The sequence below is a fragment of the Emericellopsis cladophorae genome (genome assembly GCF_022114955.1).
Source record: "Emericellopsis cladophorae strain MUM 19.33 chromosome Unknown NODE_7_length_695568_cov_118_814649, whole genome shotgun sequence".
In the NCBI taxonomy this organism is placed as follows: domain Eukaryota; kingdom Fungi; phylum Ascomycota; class Sordariomycetes; order Hypocreales; family Bionectriaceae; genus Emericellopsis; species Emericellopsis cladophorae.
The window spans coordinates 316,520-335,657 of NW_026250932.1; the positions used below are offsets into that span (position 1 = coordinate 316,520).

General features: G+C 56.3%; 8 protein-coding genes across 8 annotated transcripts; 4 read left to right on the forward strand and 4 right to left on the reverse strand.

Moving 5' to 3' along the window:
* Window positions 1-419: 419 nt before the first annotated feature.
* Window positions 420-2,841, reverse strand: J7T54_005580 (Glucosidase 2 subunit beta-like protein; the record flags this gene model as incomplete). Its single annotated transcript, XM_051504014.1, has 4 exons — window positions 420-630; window positions 862-870; window positions 1,085-2,558; window positions 2,754-2,841. The coding sequence occupies 4 exons, from the start codon at window positions 2,839-2,841 to the stop codon at window positions 420-422; spliced, it is 1,782 nt and encodes a 593-aa protein (XP_051364407.1).
* Window positions 2,842-3,403: 562 nt separating this feature from the next.
* J7T54_005581 (uncharacterized protein) lies at window positions 3,404-4,546 on the forward strand (the record flags this gene model as incomplete). Its single annotated transcript, XM_051504015.1, has 1 exon — window positions 3,404-4,546. One exon carries the CDS (start codon window positions 3,404-3,406, stop codon window positions 4,544-4,546), a length of 1,143 nt encoding a protein of 380 aa, XP_051364408.1.
* A 410-nt stretch (window positions 4,547-4,956) lies between these two features.
* J7T54_005582 (Delta(24)-sterol reductase-like protein) lies at window positions 4,957-6,474 on the forward strand (the record flags this gene model as incomplete). Its single annotated transcript, XM_051504016.1, has 1 exon — window positions 4,957-6,474. The coding sequence occupies one exon, from the start codon at window positions 4,957-4,959 to the stop codon at window positions 6,472-6,474; it is 1,518 nt and encodes a 505-aa protein (XP_051364409.1).
* A 279-nt stretch (window positions 6,475-6,753) lies between these two features.
* J7T54_005583 (hydroxymethylglutaryl-CoA synthase) lies at window positions 6,754-8,220 on the reverse strand (the record flags this gene model as incomplete). Its single annotated transcript, XM_051504017.1, has 2 exons — window positions 6,754-8,046; window positions 8,161-8,220. The coding sequence occupies 2 exons, from the start codon at window positions 8,218-8,220 to the stop codon at window positions 6,754-6,756; spliced, it is 1,353 nt and encodes a 450-aa protein (XP_051364410.1).
* A 1,784-nt stretch (window positions 8,221-10,004) lies between these two features.
* On the reverse strand, window positions 10,005-11,885 carry J7T54_005584 (mitochondrial chaperone BCS1-B-like protein; the record flags this gene model as incomplete). Its single annotated transcript, XM_051504018.1, has 1 exon — window positions 10,005-11,885. One exon carries the CDS (start codon window positions 11,883-11,885, stop codon window positions 10,005-10,007), a length of 1,881 nt encoding a protein of 626 aa, XP_051364411.1.
* A 1,240-nt stretch (window positions 11,886-13,125) lies between these two features.
* J7T54_005585 (uncharacterized protein) lies at window positions 13,126-15,324 on the reverse strand (the record flags this gene model as incomplete). Its single annotated transcript, XM_051504020.1, has 5 exons — window positions 13,126-14,091; window positions 14,148-14,188; window positions 14,264-14,649; window positions 14,718-14,850; window positions 15,312-15,324. The coding sequence occupies 5 exons, from the start codon at window positions 15,322-15,324 to the stop codon at window positions 13,126-13,128; spliced, it is 1,539 nt and encodes a 512-aa protein (XP_051364412.1).
* Window positions 15,325-15,465: 141 nt separating this feature from the next.
* On the forward strand, window positions 15,466-16,785 carry J7T54_005586 (uncharacterized protein; the record flags this gene model as incomplete). Its single annotated transcript, XM_051504021.1, has 3 exons — window positions 15,466-15,775; window positions 15,836-16,060; window positions 16,514-16,785. 3 exons carry the CDS (start codon window positions 15,466-15,468, stop codon window positions 16,783-16,785), a joined length of 807 nt encoding a protein of 268 aa, XP_051364413.1.
* A 1,882-nt stretch (window positions 16,786-18,667) lies between these two features.
* On the forward strand, window positions 18,668-19,114 carry J7T54_005587 (glycoside hydrolase; the record flags this gene model as incomplete). Its single annotated transcript, XM_051504022.1, has 1 exon — window positions 18,668-19,114. One exon carries the CDS (start codon window positions 18,668-18,670, stop codon window positions 19,112-19,114), a length of 447 nt encoding a protein of 148 aa, XP_051364414.1.
* Between the last annotated feature and the right edge of the window lie 24 nt (window positions 19,115-19,138).

Genomic DNA, 19,138 nt, shown 5'->3' on the forward strand with positions numbered 1-19,138 from the left:
AACATCGCTGTGTGAGAGGGCTGGGGATGTTTGATGCTGCATCCAACTGAGACATGTACTCAGCTGAGTACCTCAGCTGAGACCTGCACTCAGCTGAAATGTGTGTTGCGCCGAGACGTGCACTTTTTAAGGCACTATCACACAGCGGGCTGGGCTAGCATGCCTACGAGGAAATAGTTTCAGCTCGACGATCAATTGCGCGAGCATGGCTAACCTCGCATTATGGAGTCTATGGACTCAACTCAACTTGCACATTAGGTCGAGAGCAGCCTGTGGCTCAGCTTCACATTTACGTGTTGACGACCAGCCATGACGCTTGGATGGAGGGTGTTGGAGCATTCAAGAATTTGAGAAAGCTGGCCAAGAACTACCGTAACCAGTTCATCTAAACAGCAAACGCGAGGGTGCGCAGGCGGCACTCAGAGGCTACAGCCATTGAAGGTGATACTCCGGTAAGTGAAACGGAGTCGAACGAGGTTGCGGTCCCAGCCATTGTCTGTGGTTGTCGGTCGCTTCTCAGATCGTCCGGCATCGACCCGGAGACGGAAGAGACCAATGCTGAACTTCATGGACCTCAACTTGATGGGCACGATCAGGGCGAGGCGGAAGATCGAGCTCACTAGCGACTGGCTACCGAAACCTCGACAGGTGTTGGGACAAACTTGGCCTCCAGTCTTGTATCCAAGGTCCGCGAGAAGGATTGCAATCCTCCTCAGCATCAACCTCATGCACCGCGCAGGCTCCCGTCTCCTTTTTCTCCGGGACTAGCCAAGAAGAAGCGTAGTGTCGATGACGGATAGGGTGGCGCCCGGTGAGGATCTGTTCCAGCGAAACATTGTCTCTTCCCTTAGTAAAACTTACTCAAGGTGCCTATAGGCGTCAACGTTGTGACCTGGGGTATTTCACAAGTGTCCGGACTTGGCTCTTAGTCTGACATCAGCCACTGGATTTGCTTGGATGACTCCCACCGTGACTTCTTCCTGGCCGTCTATGTAAGGCGTCAAATTGTCAGATCGCTGTCTATAGTTTGTCCCCATCTCTCGGTACATGCCTGGCATTGTTGCTCAGTCACCCAAGGGCTCACAGCTCATCCTTGCCATCCGCCTTCTTCGGCTGCCCCTCCACCTCGCACGCCGCCGGGGTGCCAACCTCCATCTTGTAGACACACTTCTCCGACTCACTCACACGCCAGACCTCCTCGGTCTCGGCACAGCCCAGCCACACATCCGTGCGTCGCTTAGGGCCGTTCCAGCACTGCTGCCCGTCCTCGTACTTCATCACCATCCGCCGTCCTTGTCCGAGACTCTTGCCATCCAGTCGCTCCTCGTCATCCGCGTCGTGGAACTCGATGCGTCTGTAGTTGCCCATACTCGTGGAGCCGTGCCCTTTCTTGCTCTTCTGCATGGTCTTACCAAGCCAGCAGAGCTCGTAGGTGTACTCTCCCGCGTCCACGCTGACGCACTTGTTACGGGCCGCACGGAAGATATCCCCGGGGCCGTAGTCCATGCCGAGGTCGTCCTCTTGCTTGGTGAGTTCCTTCTGCTTGGACTTGACGTCCTTCTCGGCGGCTTCCGCATCCTTGCGCGCGGCTTTGAGCAGTGACGACTCGGTGCCCTCTTTGACATTGTCGGCAAGCATGCCGTTGGCGATAAGCCAGACACGAAGTTGGTCAAGCTTCTCATGGATCGCGCCGCGCACGAAGGCGGGGAGGTAGGCCTCGAAGCTGTACAGAATGTCGGTATCGTCACCTTCGCCGCCTTCAAACTCGGCCCAGTTGACGCCGCTGACTTCGCTGTCCTCCTTGAGGACCTCCAACACCTCCGAGTCGGGAATGTGCTCGCGGGCATCGGCCTCTCTGGCGGCATAGTCCTCGAATGCCTTGACGGCCGCCTTGACACCTTCGTCATTGAAGTTGGGGTTGTACTCCTCCTTGAACTTGCTGAGAATTGTTTCCAGCTCGATGACCTTGCCAGCGAGGTCGTCGCGCTGCTCCATTACGTTCCCGAGCGTGATCCGCAGCTCCTCGACGCGCGTCTTCGCCAGTCCAAGGAGGACACCCAGCTTGCCGCCGGCGCTGCCAGAAGAACCGCCGCTCTTGACGACCCTGTTCTTCTCCTCGAGCTCGACTTCCGCATGCTTCTTCCACAGCTCGTCCTTCTTCTTTCCCAGGACCGAGACCTCTGCTCGGAGGCCGGCGATCTTCTCCTCGAGTTGGTGACGCAAGGTATCCGCCTCTTTGGCCATCTTCATCCTCTTGACACCTGCCCTCTCCATCTTGGCCTTCTTCTCCTTTGCGAGCTTTCTAAACTCCTTGCCTATGGAGGCACATTTGTTCTCACATTTCGCCTTGCCACCAAACTCTTCGGTGCCATCACAGCAAATGTCATAGTCGCAGACGCCGTCGTTCACGTACGAGAAGGGTACATAGGCCCCAATGTGGCCCTTGTTCTCGCACCAAAAGCCAGGGAGGGCGTTTTTGGTCTTGGTCGTTCCAGATGAGGACCCGGGCAGAGGTTGTGCGGGCGAGGCGGTGTCGAGATACGCACAGGCTGCTGTGCCTGGTTCGTCAGAGCCGTCGGGACAATGACACGTTCCGTCGTTAATATATGTCGTCGGAATCCGGATCTCCGGGTGGTTTATACAGCGCCATTCCTGCCCTAGGTCGTGCGCCAGGGCGTTTTCGTAGTGTGAGGCGACTAGCAGCTTGTTAACAGGGCTGGTTCAAAGGGTCGTGTGGAGTGGCCTGAACATACACTCTGGCCCGACGCCTCGGGGCAGCGTGCTCGCGAGCGTGAGGGTCGAGAGGGCGCCCAACAACGTCAATTTAGAGACCTGCAGCATCCTGGTGCGGTCAATTGACGCTGAAAAGGACCGGGGGGGCTCAATGCGGAGTGAAGGGATATGGAAAGTTAAGCTGGAGACTGGAGGCTATCGGACATGGTGATGTGTTCAGGGTCATTTGTGGTGGGTCGATTAATTGTTAGTGCTGGCTCGAAGAACGCTAAGCCTCTTTCGTGCAAGGAGCACATAGCTCGCCTGGTGACATTGGCAACCGTCATGAAGCATCCGCCTTTAGCGACGATCTAGTGTTGAAATGATCCAAAAGTAGTAAGAGAAAACCGAGTAAGGCAGGCGCTTGATTCAATTCAATTTCAAGACCTCTATCTCATTGCTAGCCCTTCAAGTCGGATCTTCCTCGTCATTCTCATATACACGCCGCAGCTGCTGTGGGTCCATAAAAAAGTTGAGCTGCCCCTCCAACGGCTGCCCCTCCATCCATCATCAACAGATTGATTCACCACCAACCCTGGTTCCATAGACTTATACTGACTTGGAATATCATACATCTGATCTTGTAACGCCCGCGTCAACTCCCCCGCGCCGCACGAGCACCCCAGCAAACATGGCGCCCGAAAGCCTTCAGTCTCTCGACGCAATCCTCAATACCTCTCTGACTCTCCTCGCCCAGCTACAGACGGCTCTCACCAAGATCCATGCCACGCCAAACCAGCCCTCGTCAAATACACCGACACTGACAAAGGAGGGTCAGCCAATCGATGCCATCGCCCTTGCGCGCGATTCTGCGTCGCTCATCCGCGCACACACCACAAAGCTTTCCCTCCTCGTTGTGAACGAACCTTTCTCCGCCAAAGCTGTCGTCGGAATCGTGCGCGATCTCGTTGGTGGCCCGGTCCCGGGTCTGGCAAGTGCTCTGGAGGAGTGCACCCCCGATCGGTACACATCTGTCTTCCGCAAGGAACTGGCCTGGTGCTGTCGCACCGTGTTTATCGAGCTGTCGGGCCTGCTGAGCAAGGTCCCGCGCGACGGCAAGGCTCTGAGTGGCAGCAAGGAAGGCTTTGGCCCTGACAGGAAGGGCAGTATTGCCTTTACGGGTGTGCTCTGGGCGGCTTGTGACGAAGTCACAAAACTTGCCAACCTCGGCATCGGGGGGTTCTTGAAGATCAAGGTCGAGGAGTGGAGAGACACACTGCAAGATGTCATGGAAGAGCTGAAAGAATGGGGTGACGAGGAAGCCGAGGATGAGGAAGAGGGCGACGAGGAAGATGAGGTGGATCAGCTTGCGGAGGGATTGCAAAACGCCCACCTGAGCGCGCAAGACATGGTTGACGACATGATGGATTCGGCATCTGCCATACCCAAAGCCGACCCCGACAAGATTCGCCCACGCCTCGAGACATCACTCAAAAGGCTGCGCCTCGTCACCATTCTATACAATGCCATTGTCAAGAGGAGGATCAAGAAGCTCCCCCAGCTTCCACCACCCGCAACAGCCGACGAAGACGCGCAGAATGTGACCAAGCGGTTGGACGAGGCTGCGGCGGTTCTACGCGTGCTGCCAGATCGATGCGGCGACCTGGCTTGTGCGTTCTATGAGCTTGAGCCGGATGAGATTGATAGTATCATGGACCAGTGCTTTCTGGATGCGTTTGCTGTGAGTGAGCTGCTCGGACGGAGTTGGGATGGCGGGAAGGATGAGTTCACTGAGTGGACGGATAAGTTTCAAGAGGAGATGAAGGGTAGATAGGCAATTTGGGGTCTTCAATTCATGATTTGACTCGTCGAATCGGCCCAATACACAGCAGTTCCAGATTCTTGCATTTCCACCGCTGGAGCTGAGCCTGGTCAGCCTCACCGTCGAACTCCCGCGCCATACACATTGCTTACCGGCTGGAAGCATATAGCACGTCAATACTCACCTAGTAATGTGTACTACGCAAGCACAGAATTTGACTACTCATGATTCAGGAGCTCAAACCAAGCAGCAAAGGTCCACGTACAGGGTAGCCAGGCGAGCTTGCAGTTGACCCCCCCCCCACGACACCTAGACCCCAACTAGAGCCAAGCATCATCATACGCGTCTCGGACCTCAGCTTTAATTTACAATCTCCAATTTATTTCCTCAGCTGCCCACCACCTGTGCCAGCGCCGCCAGCCATGGAGCGCCACAGGCAAGCCGTCAAGGCCATCTCGACCGCCGTCCGCGGCTACTTTGAGCGCTCAGAGCCCTACCGCATCTTCCACGGCTCGACAAACTCGACGCGTCCACGACCCAAGCCCGGCCAGCCCCAGGCCCGCTTTGTCGACATTTCGAGCCTCAACAATGTGCTCAGCGTCGACCGCGCGCAGAAGATTGCGCTCGTGGAGCCCAACGTGCCCATGGACCGATTAGTGGAGCACACCCTCCGGCATGGGCTCGTGCCGCCGGTGGTGATGGAGTTCCCCGGCATCACAACGGGTGGCGGCTTCGCAGGCACGGCGGGCGAGAGTTCGAGTTTCAAGCATGGCTTCTTTGACGAGACGATAAAGTCCGTCGAGATGGTACTGGGCAATGGAGAGGTCGTCAAGGCCAGTCGGGAGGAGAGGGCGGATCTGTTCCACGGGGCGGCTGGTGCGGTCGGCACGCTGGGCACGACGACGCTGATCGAGCTGCAGCTCATGGACGCCAAGAAGTATGTCCAGACGACGTACCACCGCGTCGGCTCTGTCAAGAAGGCGGTGGAGAAGGTGAGGAAAGAGACGGCCAACCTGGACAATGACTACGTCGACGGCATTGTCTTCTCGCCGACCCACGCTGTCATCGTCACCGGCAAGCTCACCGACGAGAAGCCGACCGCGGAGCCGATCCGCACATTCTCAGGCGCTTGGGATCCGTGGTACTACATGCACGTGCAAGAGCGCTCGGCGACCGTCGAGGCGGCCACCGACTACATCCCCCTGGGCGAGTACCTCTTCCGCTACGACCGCGGCGGCTTCTGGGTCGGCGCCTCGGCGTTCAAGTACTTCTGGATGGTACCCTTTAACCGCTTCTTCCGCTGGTTCCTCGACGACTTTCTGCACACCCGCATGCTCTACCGCGCCCTCCACGGCTCGGGGGAGTCTGCTCGCTTCGTGGTGCAGGATCTCGCGGTGCCGTACGACAATGTCGAGACGTTCGTCGACTACACGGCCGAGAACTTTGACATCTGGCCGCTGTGGCTGTGCCCACTCAAGCAGGCCCCGGCCCCTACCTTCCATCCCCACAACAAGAACGAGGTGAACGCCGACGGGACGCCCAAGGAGATGCTCAACATTGGCCTGTGGGGCTGGGGCCCCGTCAACGCCGAGGCCTTTGTCCACAAGAACCGCGCCCTAGAGGACAAGCTCGTGCAGCTCGGTGGCATGAAGTGGCTATACGCGCACACCTACTACTCGCCCAACGAGTTCTGGGCGCTGTATGATGAGAAGTGGTACACGGCGCTGCGTGAGAAGTACCACGCCATAACCCTGCCCAGCGTGTACGATAAGGTCAAGGTGGACGTGGACCGGAGACGGAGGGAGCTAGGCGAGTGGCGGCAGCGCGTCAAGAGCCTGCGGCCGCTAGGTGGTCTGTACGGTATCGCCAAGAGCATCAAGAGCGGCGACTACTGGCTGCATAGAAACGCGACTTGGAAGTACAAGGAGAAGAAGGAGTAGAAGCGCGCAAAAGGCGCTGCACGAATGAATGTAAGAAAAACAGTGTAGTTTAAGAAACGTAATGTCTTGATTCATCATTCGACCTCTATATAATATAGTCGACCAACAAAGGGAATAAACAAATTCCAAAGACTAAACCTCCCTGTCTATGTTCATCTTTTAAGCGAGGACCGGACCGCCAGTCCTCCCCAAAAATAAATTAAATGAATAAACAGTCATCAAATATGCTTTCATGCCGTCAGCTTCCACTCGCTCACTCGCCTCGCCCTTTCGGTAGCCTTACACCTTCATGGTGTACTCCCTCCTGAACATGTCGTCCACCTTCTCGAGGTAGTATGTCCCCGGGGTGATGTTCTCCGTCTGGCCCTTGGGGGCAAAGTCCTTCTGGAGATGAGCCTGCTTGCGCAGGTCGCAGAAGGCCTCGTACTCGGTGGGCGCGAGGGCCTTGCGGGCCTCGAGGCGGGCGGGGATGTCGAGGGTCTTGCTGATGGTCTCGGTGGAGCCCTTGACGCGGAAGGAGAGGAAGGTGGCGGCGAGGCCGGAGCCGTAGCTGAAGACGCCGATGCGCTTGCCGTGCAGGTCGGCGGGCGCGGCGTAGTGCAGCAGCGAGGCGAGGCCACCCCAGACGCTGGCGCAGTACATGTTGCCGCACATGGTGGCGACGTTGAGGGAGGGTCCGACGCGGTCCTGGAACTTCTTCTTGGTGAGGCCCATGAACGTCTTCTCGACGACCTTGTCGGTCAGGGACTTTTCGTAGTCCATGTCGCGCAGCTCGGGGGCGACCTCGCCAAAGGCCGGGGCGTCAGCGTTGGCCAGGTAGTCATGGTACAGTAGGCGGGCGTACGACTTGGCGACGAGCTTGCAGTTGGGCGCGTGAAAGGCGAGGTAGTCGAAGCGTTCGAGGGTGGGCTTGCCGTCGGCGGCGGCGCCGTTGAGCTGCTTGGCCTCCTTGGCGCAGTAGTCGCTGTAGGCGGCGTCCAGGGCGCGCATGTAGCAGGTGTTGGAGTAGTGGCCGTCGACGTAAGGGTACTCCGAGGTCAGGTCGGGCTTGTAGAAGTCGTAGGCATGCTGCATGTAGGTGCCGCGCAGGCCAGGCTCGAGGACGACGGGGGCGTCCGGGCCGATGAGCATGGCGACGGCGCCGGCACCACCCGTGGGACGGGCGGCGCCCTTGGCGTAGAGGGCAATGTCGCCGGCGACGACGATGCCGTCACGGCCGTCCCAGGCAGAGGATTCGATCCAGTTGACGGTGTTGAGGAGGGCGTTTGTGCCGCCGTAGCAGGCGTTGAGGGTGTCAACGCCCTCAACGTTGGTGTTGTCGCCAAAGAGCTGCATGAGAACGGTCTTGACGGACTTTGACTTGTCGAGAATGGTCTCGGTGCCGACTTCGAGGCGGCCGACGGACTTGGGGTCCACGGCGTAGTTCTTGAGGAGGCGGGAGGTGACGGTCAGGGCGAAGGAGTAAATGTCCTCGCGGTCGTCGCAGAAGGCCATCTTCGTCTGGCCGAGGCCAATGGTGTACTTGCCGGTCGAGACGCCATCGTGCTTCTCGAGCTCGGTCTGCTCGACGTACTGTGAGGGATGGTCAGGATCGAGGTTCGGCTACTTTGTTCTGCCTGCGTATGGAGGGGTTGCCTCAGGGGTCCAGGACACAGCGTGTACGCGCAGGGGAGGACATATGCGTACCTGGTTGGGGAAGTAAATCTCAATGGCCTTGATGCCAATGTTCTGAGGTCGGGAGGCCATTTTGACGGGTGTTTCTGGGATCTGAAGTGCAGAGAGTATGCGAGATTAGGAGACTGGAGGGAAAGGAGAGATTGTGGTGGGCGTTGGGATGCTAAATGTATGTCCCGAAGAATGGATTGAAATGGAGGGGCAGCGAGCGGGCCAGCAGCCGCCAGCAAGCCAGCCAGCCAGCGGCCAAGCAGGCCCAAGATACAGTGGACCCCCCGGATGCCATTCTATCGCGAATTAAACTACCGCAGCAGTTCCTTCCCTAGTCTTTTTTTTCACCGCTTTTTTTGCCAGCGCTCGAATGCGATAGCAGCTCAATCAGTAATCTAGAAGCATGTCACGGGTCCACTGTGAGTGCTCGAGACGATGTTTGTTGAGTCGACAAAAGGATGGTGATGGTTGGAGACAGCTGCCATTGCTCCTTTCGAGTTGACAAACGCGCCGGTCGTCGAAGAGGCACACGACACAGGGTCTTGCCTGCCTTCGGTGTATTCTTGCCCACGAACCATGCCCCCTTCAGCCTGCCCAATATGGCAACACCAGCAGTCCACGCTAGACCTGATCAGGTGAAACAGAGATCAACCTCTGGTCTGCGCATCAACCTGCTTCGGCTCCAGATTGAACGTGTCTTTCTGTACTCCGTACGGAGTACGTACAACGTAAGTTGTTAGTTGCTTCCAAAATCCACCGAAGGCGCTGCCTTGTCTCAGCCTCTCCCATTGTGTGTGGCGGCCGTGCACGCAGGAACACCTGCAAAAGGCTCTTGGTGATTGGCCAGACGGAGGGCGATCCCTGCATGAGCAAAGGCACTAGAGCTTCTGGCCAGGGAAACGAAATGGTTCGATTTCGAACGACATCTCATCTCCCCGAGTGTGACTTGGCTTTTCATCCATCACACGTCTGCCGCCTTGAACGATCAACGCCCAGTCTGTTGATATCGATGTCCATGGTCCACGGCACATGCATCCGGTGGCTGTGCTGGCCTTGGCTACGACTCAAATCGACAGAACTGCACGATCAACAACTCCTGCTCTTGGATGCGCTTCGAAACATCGTACGATGACTCGCAATGGCGAAGCTGAGAGTGATGGGTTCGTGCAGAGAAGACGAGGCTGTGCACGATAAGCGATGGAGATGATTTGAAATCATGACATCGCGACTGCTGCCTGTACTGGGAGGGGAATCCGGAGACGTCTCTTCGAGGGAGCTTTGTTGCGTCACGCACACGCGCGTCGAGGAGCCGGCGAGCGGGCAAGCTGAGCAGGCAGCGACAGAGGGGGCTGGCACATGGAACCTTTGGAATGGAACGCCGCTCACGACGGTCAGACGACAATGGAAGCACCATGACAGAGACAGGGGCAACTGGATCCAAGCACTGGTGCTACTTATCGTGTTCAACTATCAAAAAGCGAGAGTCGTGGCTTGTAGACCCTAATCCCCCTAGGCCTGCAGCGACACAGGGGCTGGCACATGGAGGCTTTGGACTGGATCGCGTGCGCATGACGGTAAGACCACAGACAAAGGAAGCCACTGGGTAGAAGCATGAGGGACTAGGTGCAAGCACATATGCTGTTTTGTCGAGATGCTATTAAACGAGACTCCTGATTTCCAGAACGTAGTTTTCATAGGCAATCAAGAATGGACGGGTGGTTGTCTATATGGGGGAAAACTGGCGGTATCTCGTAACACCATACTCGCTACATCAGTCCGGCTGGATGAGCAAAATCATCTCCAAGTCTATCCTAAACTGTCTCATTCTGCTCTCTGCCAGTGGCATTCATTCCATCGTGCAATCATCAGGACGTTCCGTACCCCGAGTCCGGAGTGGCCTTGCTCCTTGTATCTTTCCCTCCAGCCTGCTCTTGGGCCTCAATCTCCAAATCCGAGCCTGATCCCGACGAGCTGACGTCCTCGCCTTTGGCCTTCTTCTTGGCCTTTTGTTTGGCCTTGCGCCGCTTCTCCCTCTCCGCCTTCTTCCTCGCCTTCTCCTTCTCCTCGGCCTCCCGCGCCTCCCGCTCCATCTTGTCCTTGCGAGTGGATGTGATCCAGCTGTCTACCGCATCGATCGCAGCGAGAGGCGAACGCTTGTGTCGTAGGAGAAGACCCTGAATCTCGGCGGGTGAGAACTCGCCGGATGGGATCTTGGCGGCGAATTGATGGGACAGGTCAACAATGCGCTCAGTGGCCCGGTTCCGGGCCTCGTCGTCACGCAGCTTCTGTTTCTCTGCAAGAGCTGTGTCCTTCAGCGCTTTTGTACCCTTCTTGGCTGGCGAGGGGGCAGGGCTGTTGGGACCGCTTGTGGAAGGTGTCTCCTCACCCTCAAAAGGTGTGTACATGGCTCGAAAGATGGAAGCCGTCATGCCAGGATCCGCTCGACCAAACTCGACCGTCATATCCACGCGACCGGGGCGGATCAAGGCCTTGTCGAGTTTCTCAATGTGGTTGGTTGTCATGATGAGCACGCGGCCCTCTTGCGAGGCGACGCCGTCGAGAATGTTCAAGAGACCGGAAAGAGAGAGCCTGCCCGTGTGGGGGACCGCCTTGTTCTCTGCGGCGGGAGCGGGAGGGGACGCAGCATCGTCCTTGCTTCTGCTCTCGCCTTCGCGCGTGTGTGTGAGGCCAGCGCTGTCAATGTCCTCCAGCAGGACGACGCAGCGCATGGGGAGGGATGCGAACAGTTGCGACACATTATCCTCGGTAGCCATGGGCGAGCTCAGCGAGAGGATGTAAATCTTCATTCGGAAATAGCCAGCCAACGCCAGACTCAACGAACTCTTGCCCGTGCCGGGAGGCCCATGGAGGAGGTAGCCTCGTCGATAGGGAATGCCGCGATTCGCGTACCATTTTCGGGTCTTTGGCGCGAGATAGTCGGCGACGTCGTCCACAAGCTCCTGCTTGACCTTCTCGTTGAGAATTACTGTCGAGAACGGCCGCGTTGACCGAGCCATGCAGCGCTTCCAAGTGAGGTCGCCCCCCTGCCCATCACTCCCACCCCGGTAGATGAGCGTCTTTTGTTCGTCCTTGGCCATGTGCTGCTCCCGTGCTTCGTGCAGAAGCTCCTTGATCAGATCGGCGCTACGACCAAAGCATGAGATAATAATCTCCTCCTTCTCGGAGATCATCAGGGATCCCATCTGCTCCCGATTCTCGCAGCGCTCGAACAGGAGAGGCCGGTGCCGGAAGAAGAAGAGATGAGTGCCATAGCTGGGTGTATATCGCAACTGCTTCTTATTCTTGCTGGTCTCCTTTTTTCGCCAGTCTTGCTCCTCGTCCTCATCCTCATCCTCGTCTTCATCATTGAAGAAGCGCCACATGGACCAGGCCCTCGAGTTGAGGTTGGTGTTGGCGATAAAGCGCCGACTCTTGCGCGAGAAATTTTGCGTGGCGACCCACGCCATGATCATGTTGAAGATCTCATCATCGGTACGGATCCGCACAGAAGACATGAGATGGCTTTCAATGAGGCCGTACAGCATGGAAGAGATATAGCTCCATGCGAAAGAGGTACTCACAAGGACCATCAGCATGGGGATGTAGAGGTTGAGGTCGATACCCAGGTACGCCTGCGCAAGAGAAGAGACCAGCGAGAAGCCGGGAATGAACATGTCGAGTACGGCGAATTGCTGCTGAGAGGTAGTGTTGGGCGAGCCCTGTGAGGGAGCATCGTTCACCTCCATCGGCAAAACGGTGTCACTCTGAGCGATGGAAGGAGTTTCTTCAGGGGGTCGAACAAGAAAAGACTCCAGCCTTGATGGATATCTGACATGTAGATTCCGGAAGTGCGAGAGCAGGGCAGTTATATGATATTTGGAGTAACGTGATTGCGTTGATGCCTAGTCCATCTTCTCACCTAAGGCACGGTGCGCAGTACCTTAGCGAATACCGCGGCCAGCTCAAGGCAGCCCTAACTGCGTGATATAAGACCCCAGAGCCAGTCATGTTCATGGTGACCAATCGCCGCCTCCTCGTTGCCATGCAGGTTGGCCGTGGTGTCGCACAAACAGCGTGCTGATGCTGTGCCACCTAGCAGCCTGGAGGGGGACTTACGTACATGCTATGCGCCCATGGATCTGCAGTTCGAGTCACTCGGGCAGGGGTAAACCGTAGGTCACGGTGGGCGTGGGGGAGCATTGGCAATAAGCTGTGAGGCAAGCTAACCTCCGGGAGTCCTGAGACTAGTTTCACGGCGACGGCAGTCATCGGAAGCATCCAGGTGGATAGAAAAGTACTTGTCTGCTCGTGTGTAGGAGTCAGTGCAGACGCGTTGCTTCAATGTCGTGGAGGCCAACAACTTCACTGTTGTGGCTGAGCTTACAGCGGCCACGCCGGTCCAGGCGGTAGGCTCATGCAACCATGACGGCAGCGTAAAGTGTTCGCTGGGTTGCATTCTGTCCGTTGGACAATCCGATCGACTGATTGATGCCTTTGGACTTTGAGCTTGAACTGATGGTGTGGGTGGGATTGTGTCCGCCAGTCAGCCTCACAGGGCTGTGAGGGGGGGGGGGGGGGGGCGGTGACTAGGTCAACGCGTACCGGCAGCGGAGCCGGAAGGATTCTGTTTGTTGTACGGAGTACAACGGGCCATTGTTCACTGTTGTCGCGTCATTTGCTTGTAAACAACAATTGTGTGAAGCTTAAATACATCGGGAAACATGGTGGTCCTAGTTAGGTGAACGAAGGTTGAAACGAATATCGGCATACCGGGGTTCTAAGAGCCTAGAATCTCATAATCAGGTATCCCGATTCTTGCATATCAACTCCAGTCGACATGCATTACAGATATGCGCATCTTTTCCTAGCTTCAGTGGCACTAACAGAACATAGGCAGCAATCACAAAACTTCATACAGTTGTTCTCCCGCAAAATGCTAGCGACAAAAAGAACCTTGCCACGCCCATAGAGACCTATTCTGCTTCCTTAAACATTCTCAATCCTGATGGAGCCCACTGAGCACGCCTCCACCCTGTGCTCACCAGCGCCCAACTCCGTGCTCGCGCCCTTGAGGTCCCAGTTCGCACAGAGCGTCCCCTTGGAGCCGGGCGAGACGCGAATGGAGCGAATCTTCTTGGGCGCGAGCCCAGCCTCAGTCATGAAGATACGCTTGAAGTCACCCAAGCCAAGCGTGACACCCTCGCCCTGCGCCTCGCTCCCCGAAAAGATGGACGCGCCCTCTTTGGGCTGAGGCACCGGGATGCGTTGGTCGAATGTCAATTTGAGGGCATAGGCCCACGACTCGGCAGGCTGCTCGGGGAAGGTGATGTCGAGCGCCTCGTCAGTCTGCTCCCACTCGGCATTCGCTTGCTGACTGGCGTCGTCGCCAAGAAGCTGCACGGACTGCAAGCTTTCGAGGCTGACGAGCGCATCGGAGCCGAGGTTCTGAATCGAGACCTTCCTGTCCTCTGGCCAGCCCAGCCCAGCTGCGTACAGCACATTGTTCTCCTTGTTGCGCGTGAAGCGAATGACGCTGCTGTTACCGACGAGGGGTGCGGTGAAAGAACCACCGCCGGCCATGTTGGGGCCCTCGCCGTAGATATTCCAGGCTGGCGTGCCGTATACAGATTTGCCATAGCGCCCGAGATAGTCGCCAATGGCGCGCAGGACGTCCTCCTGCTCCTGTGGAATAACACCTACAGTAGTGGGCGAGATGTTGAGCAGCATGTTGCCGTTCTTGCTCACGCGATCTAGCAGCGAATGGAGCATGGATGGGATGCTGTAATAGGAGATACCCTCGGTGTAGCTCCAGCTGGTAGCGCTGATGGCCTCGTCAGTCAGCCAGCACGGGCGCGTGAGCTCGGCGGGACCACCGCGCTCCCAGTCCGCGACAGCTGAGGTATCATGGAACCCATCGACAAGAGGTTTGTATGTGGTCAGGACGTCCATGTCCTATTCGACGCCGCAATTGAAGTAGTGGGCCAAGAATTTCAAACGCTCATCCTCACCAATGGAGCGATGGTCGCTGTCGCCTTGGCAATACCCCGGGCTGTCCAGTGCAAAGTCGTACCAGATCATGTCCGGCTGGACATGATCCAGCACCTCGAGCTGCTTCTTGAGCCACCTCTGGTCGCCCTCTTCGCGGGCACCTGGCCCAGCAGCGTGCCTAGGCTGGGATCGTCCTGCTGGGGCGCGTGCGCGAAGAAGCCGTTGACGTTGAAGGCCTGGTGCATGGCAATCACCAGCTTCATATCGTTTTCAGGCACCAAGTCGGCGAGCAGCTTGACCAGGTCAATCTTGGGGCCAAGATCAACCGAGTTCCACTCATTGACCTCACTGTCCCACATGGAGAAGCCATCGTGATGCTCAGCAACAGGTCCTGCGAAGCGTGCGTCCGAGGCCTTGATGACCCGCATCCACGCGGCCGGGTCGAACTCGCCGCCTTCGGAGGCCAGGACGGGATTGAATTGGACGTCATTGCCCTGGAGTTCTTTGCCTCCGGTGATGAACCTGTCATAGCCCCATTCTTGGGGTGGTCGTGCTCGTTGGAATCGGCTATGTACATGTTGCGTCCATACCACTCTGAACCGTACTGGGGCGTTGTGAAGGCGCCCCAGTGCCAATATACACCAAAATTGACATCTAGAAACCACTCAAGGGTCGCATTGTGCCTGTCTGTCGAGTCCCAGGTCGGCTCATAGGGTCCTTCGGCTTGGGCCAGAATCCGCGGAAGTAGCGCACATGCTGCGGCGGTGGCAGCGGCTGTGTTGCGTACGTACAGACTTGTTTGGATGGAAAGTCTGAACAAACCCGGGGGAGGGGGAGGCGCTCGTTTTTCTTGGAGATGGTGCGAAGCCTGATAATGCGAGTCCTCTTGCTCACGACCACGTAAGGTGCATGAGGCTACCGAGGGAAGTCGTCTGCTCCCGTTTCCCGGGAATCTTTGCCCCCTTAATGGAAATGGACTTGAGAGACCATTCTCGCCTGGAAGATACAATCCGGCTGTATTCGGCTCATTTCGAACGAAGGTCTGGAGCCTGCGCCTGTGCATCGGCAGTTCCGCACATGGTGCTACATCGGCTACTGCTCCGACGCACTCCCCCTTTCCACAATCTCGTCCCCGAGTGTGGTGTCTCAGATGACGATCCGTTCAGGATCAAAGTAAAGCGTACCTAAATTAGCCATTGAAGAACGCGGGGTGTTTGGCTTCCCCCGCCAAGGATCCGACAGAGTCACATTGAAGTTGGAAGCCTGACATGACCGTGCTGGCGCCCCAATCAGCGTGGCTTCTTTTCTTAAGCCGTCATGCTTGGTTTGATGAGACCAATGGTGCAAGACCCCGGAGGGCTTTTCTTTGCCCTATATGTGGGCATTGACGAGAGACTCCCATACAACACGGACGACGGTTTCCGCCACTTCCTCCTCAATACGACGAACCAGACACAGCTCAGCTCCTTCATCAGCCAGACGGCAGACCACATTTTGGCCACCTTCCCTATCGTCCTCACAGCCGATGTAGGCCTGTTTGTCGCTAACCCGGCCGACGGCTCTGATGCAATCTACAGCGCCAACTTTACTAACGACGACTACCACGGCACCTTGGTCTGGGGCTGGCAGCTGATCATGATGGCGAAGGGTCTCGAGCACTAGCCCGGTCGCTGCCTGGTCTCTGATGACGCCCCTGACTTCTTCACAGACGAAGCGCTGCACAGCAAGGTGTTGAGCGCGTACAACAGGCTCTGGGATGTGATTAAGGATAATCGGAGCATCCTGGGCAACGAGGTCTGGAGCTGGAAGTATGGGGATGGAGAGGGGTTTGTGACGGTGCCCCTGGGGGACTACAATCCGACGGAGAGCAATATTCGGCAGTTGTGGAGTCTGACATTCTTGACTGTGAAGAGAAACGAGGCTCTGAAACGATGTATGTCAACATCGTCAGAGACATAGACGATACCCTACATGTTGTCTGGATAGTACAAGCGAAGCGAAGAGTGCACTGTTGGATCTGAACATCAGCTCACCCTGCCATACTCTGCTTAACATTGAATCATATTCATTTAAACTCAGACTCTCGATGAAGTTTGGCTCATCTAGGGTAACACCACCTGCCCTTCTCAGAGCTAATAGCCTGCACCCATTGGAGGTCTGAACCCGCCAGGGGGGCCAGCTGCTTTCGGCGGCATACGTCCATCACCTGGTGGCAGGCCACCCATTCCGCTCATAGGAGGAGGTTTCTGTGATCCAGCAAAAAACATCCCTCCAATAGGTCCCCTGGGTGCAGCAGACGGCGGGTCGAAGGGCCTCTTAGGACCGGACGGCGGATGATTCAGTTTCTCCAACTTGCTCCGTGTCAGGCCCCTTTTTTCTGACGCAGACTTTGTCTTCGTCGCGACCCAGAACAAGTCATCATCAGGGTTCCCCTTGGAGCAACCCGTTCTAGAAGCTCGAGACCGGGGAGGCGAGAGAGAAGTTTTGCGGATCGCGTCGCAGCGTCGGTTGGCGCCAGCTGTGTACGCTATCATGCCGAATAAGGTCGAGCGCTTGGAGTCTATTTGCGTGTGGGTGGTATATCTGGAAGAAGAGGAAGGCGAATGTGAGGAGGAAGAGGGGGAGCTTGATGAAGAGGACGATGAAGAGGATGAATAAGAGGAAGAGGATGACGATGATGTGGTTGAGCTCTTGTGTGAAGATCCCATTCTCTCCGACCTGCAGTGGCAATATGATTAAGGGCAGTCAACGGAATTCCCCTTAACTTTCAGAATATTCCATGCTGTGGTCTTTGGAGGGTTTCTATGTCAAGAGCAAGCTTCTTTATATCAGTCACATCCTCTGTCGCACAAGGCAAACGCCATCAGATTTCATGTCACAAAGGCGTCTCGCGTACATGTACAACGCAACTGCAAACTTGGGCTCCCTGAGGCTCAACCCCAGCCTTCTTTGACAGGTTGCTGAGAACAGTGCATTTTCGCACCGCATGGTGCGGTGTCCAGCCAGTGTGCATTGTGTGCTGCCGGATGTATTTGCTCGACGTGGCAAGGCAGCCCTCCCGGAGCTTGGAGATGGTGTAGGAATTGCTGTTGAACCTCAAGTTTGAGCCGCCTTGTGTTCAGCCTCGTTTCATCTTGCGCATTTCCCTTCATGTTGAAAGAACAGTAGTAGTCTGGGGTACGGGAACTACTGGCAGGGAAATATGACCAAGGCCTTCCACGGTTCAATTGTCAGTTTGTTGTATCGAGAGGAATCTCTCGTTTTCTTGAACCTCAAGGCGATCTGCAAGGCAACCAACCTGCAACCCGACTACAGCAGTGAGGCTCGTTGTATCACACAAACAACAGCCAGTATTTCGGTGTCAAGCACGGATGGCGGGTGGCGGACAACCTGCAGACACTGATTGGAGCCCTCACATGCTGAAAGATTCATGTTGCCTAGCCATTGGGCAGAGGTGTTGCTTCCGCAATGCGCGCATGGACATTGCACATTGTCTTTCCCGCTGTAGACAGCTGCAAGTGATATGGATAATGGGGCCCAGGATCGAACACTCAAAGTGCAGATGTACTGTGTCAAGTCAAGGGGGCGCTTCCACGCGTTCAGTCGGAGACCCTTGAAGAAGCGGGCTGAGAAAAACAGCCAGTAGTTTTTGGCTTCAACCATGTCAATGCATGAGGCTTTGATGGTTGAGTTTTTCTCGTGGGTTTCCCTTGTCACGAAAGGGCAAGACAATGAGTTCCCACGGCCATTTCATTATTGATGTTGGATCGTATCCCAGCCAAGACACTCACTCTGTATTTGCTTTTATTTTTAATACGTATCAAGCCTTCCAGTAATGGATGCATTATCATCTGCCTATGATTATCGCCAGTGAAGGTCTCCAGACTCACCAAACGATGGTCAAACGGACAGCAGTCACAGTATAGGATAGCCACAGAAGCCTCGACTTACGTTCGGCCTGGCGCAGCGCAGATTCAAATTCTCATCATCGTTTGATCATTTCAAGTTGAACTTCCACATTTGTTGTTCCCTCGCGCTCCCGCCGGTGGGGATGGTCCCCTTCGGCGCATCATCTCAATTACCTTCCCGATCTGACCGATCAGCCAGCCTTGCTCGTGGTGCTTAGCTGGAGTGCTGGAACGGGCCTAGGGGTGTCGGCGTCGCGGGCGTCGCGGCGAGAAACGTCAGACATCGCTACGCACTCCAGCCATCAGTGCGGTGGTGGTGTGTCTTCGAAGGAAGCGCTTTCCCCCTCGTACTGGGAACTAGCACCTCGTGGTCCAACTGCCGTCGTTACGTCTGCAAGGTCGTGTGGCCCGTGTCGGACCTTTGCTGCTTGAAGGGTCGGACTGTAGGATCACAGCGTTGTATCGACACCTTGAGTACGAAGACGAAAGGACCCGTTTAAGTTGCTAGATCGAACAAAAAGAGGCTATGTGCCCTCTTCATTCATCTGCTGTGCATCAGCATTGATCACATCGTATCGATTCTCATTTGATCACGGCATACCTTGCTTGCTAATCTGCAACACACCTTCACAATGGCCGCTCGACAAGTCTTCGCCCATTACATGGTCGGCCTCACAGACGGCCAGTCACAAGACCAATGGACGTCCGACATCTGCGCCGCGAAGAATCTGGGCATCGATAGCTTTGCCGTCAACATGACGGGCCCCACGGACACCTGGACGCTCCCTCAGCTGCGCAACGCGTACAGGGCCGCCGAGCCCATTGGCGGCTTCACGCTGTTCCCGTCCTTTGACATGCCATGCTGCGGTGATTGGGGCGTCCAGGCGGTGATCGACATCATTAACGAGTTCAAGGTCTCCAGTGCCCATACCGTGGCCGGTGACAAGCCCATGGTGAGCACATTCGGGGGACCCGCATGTGCCATGTATATCAGCGCCTATCAGATGTATTTCGATTCTTCCAAAGACCATCCCAAACGCCCAACGCCTTGCCAGACTGCGGACCCAGTGGAACCATAACCTAAAAACAGACTCCATGAATGT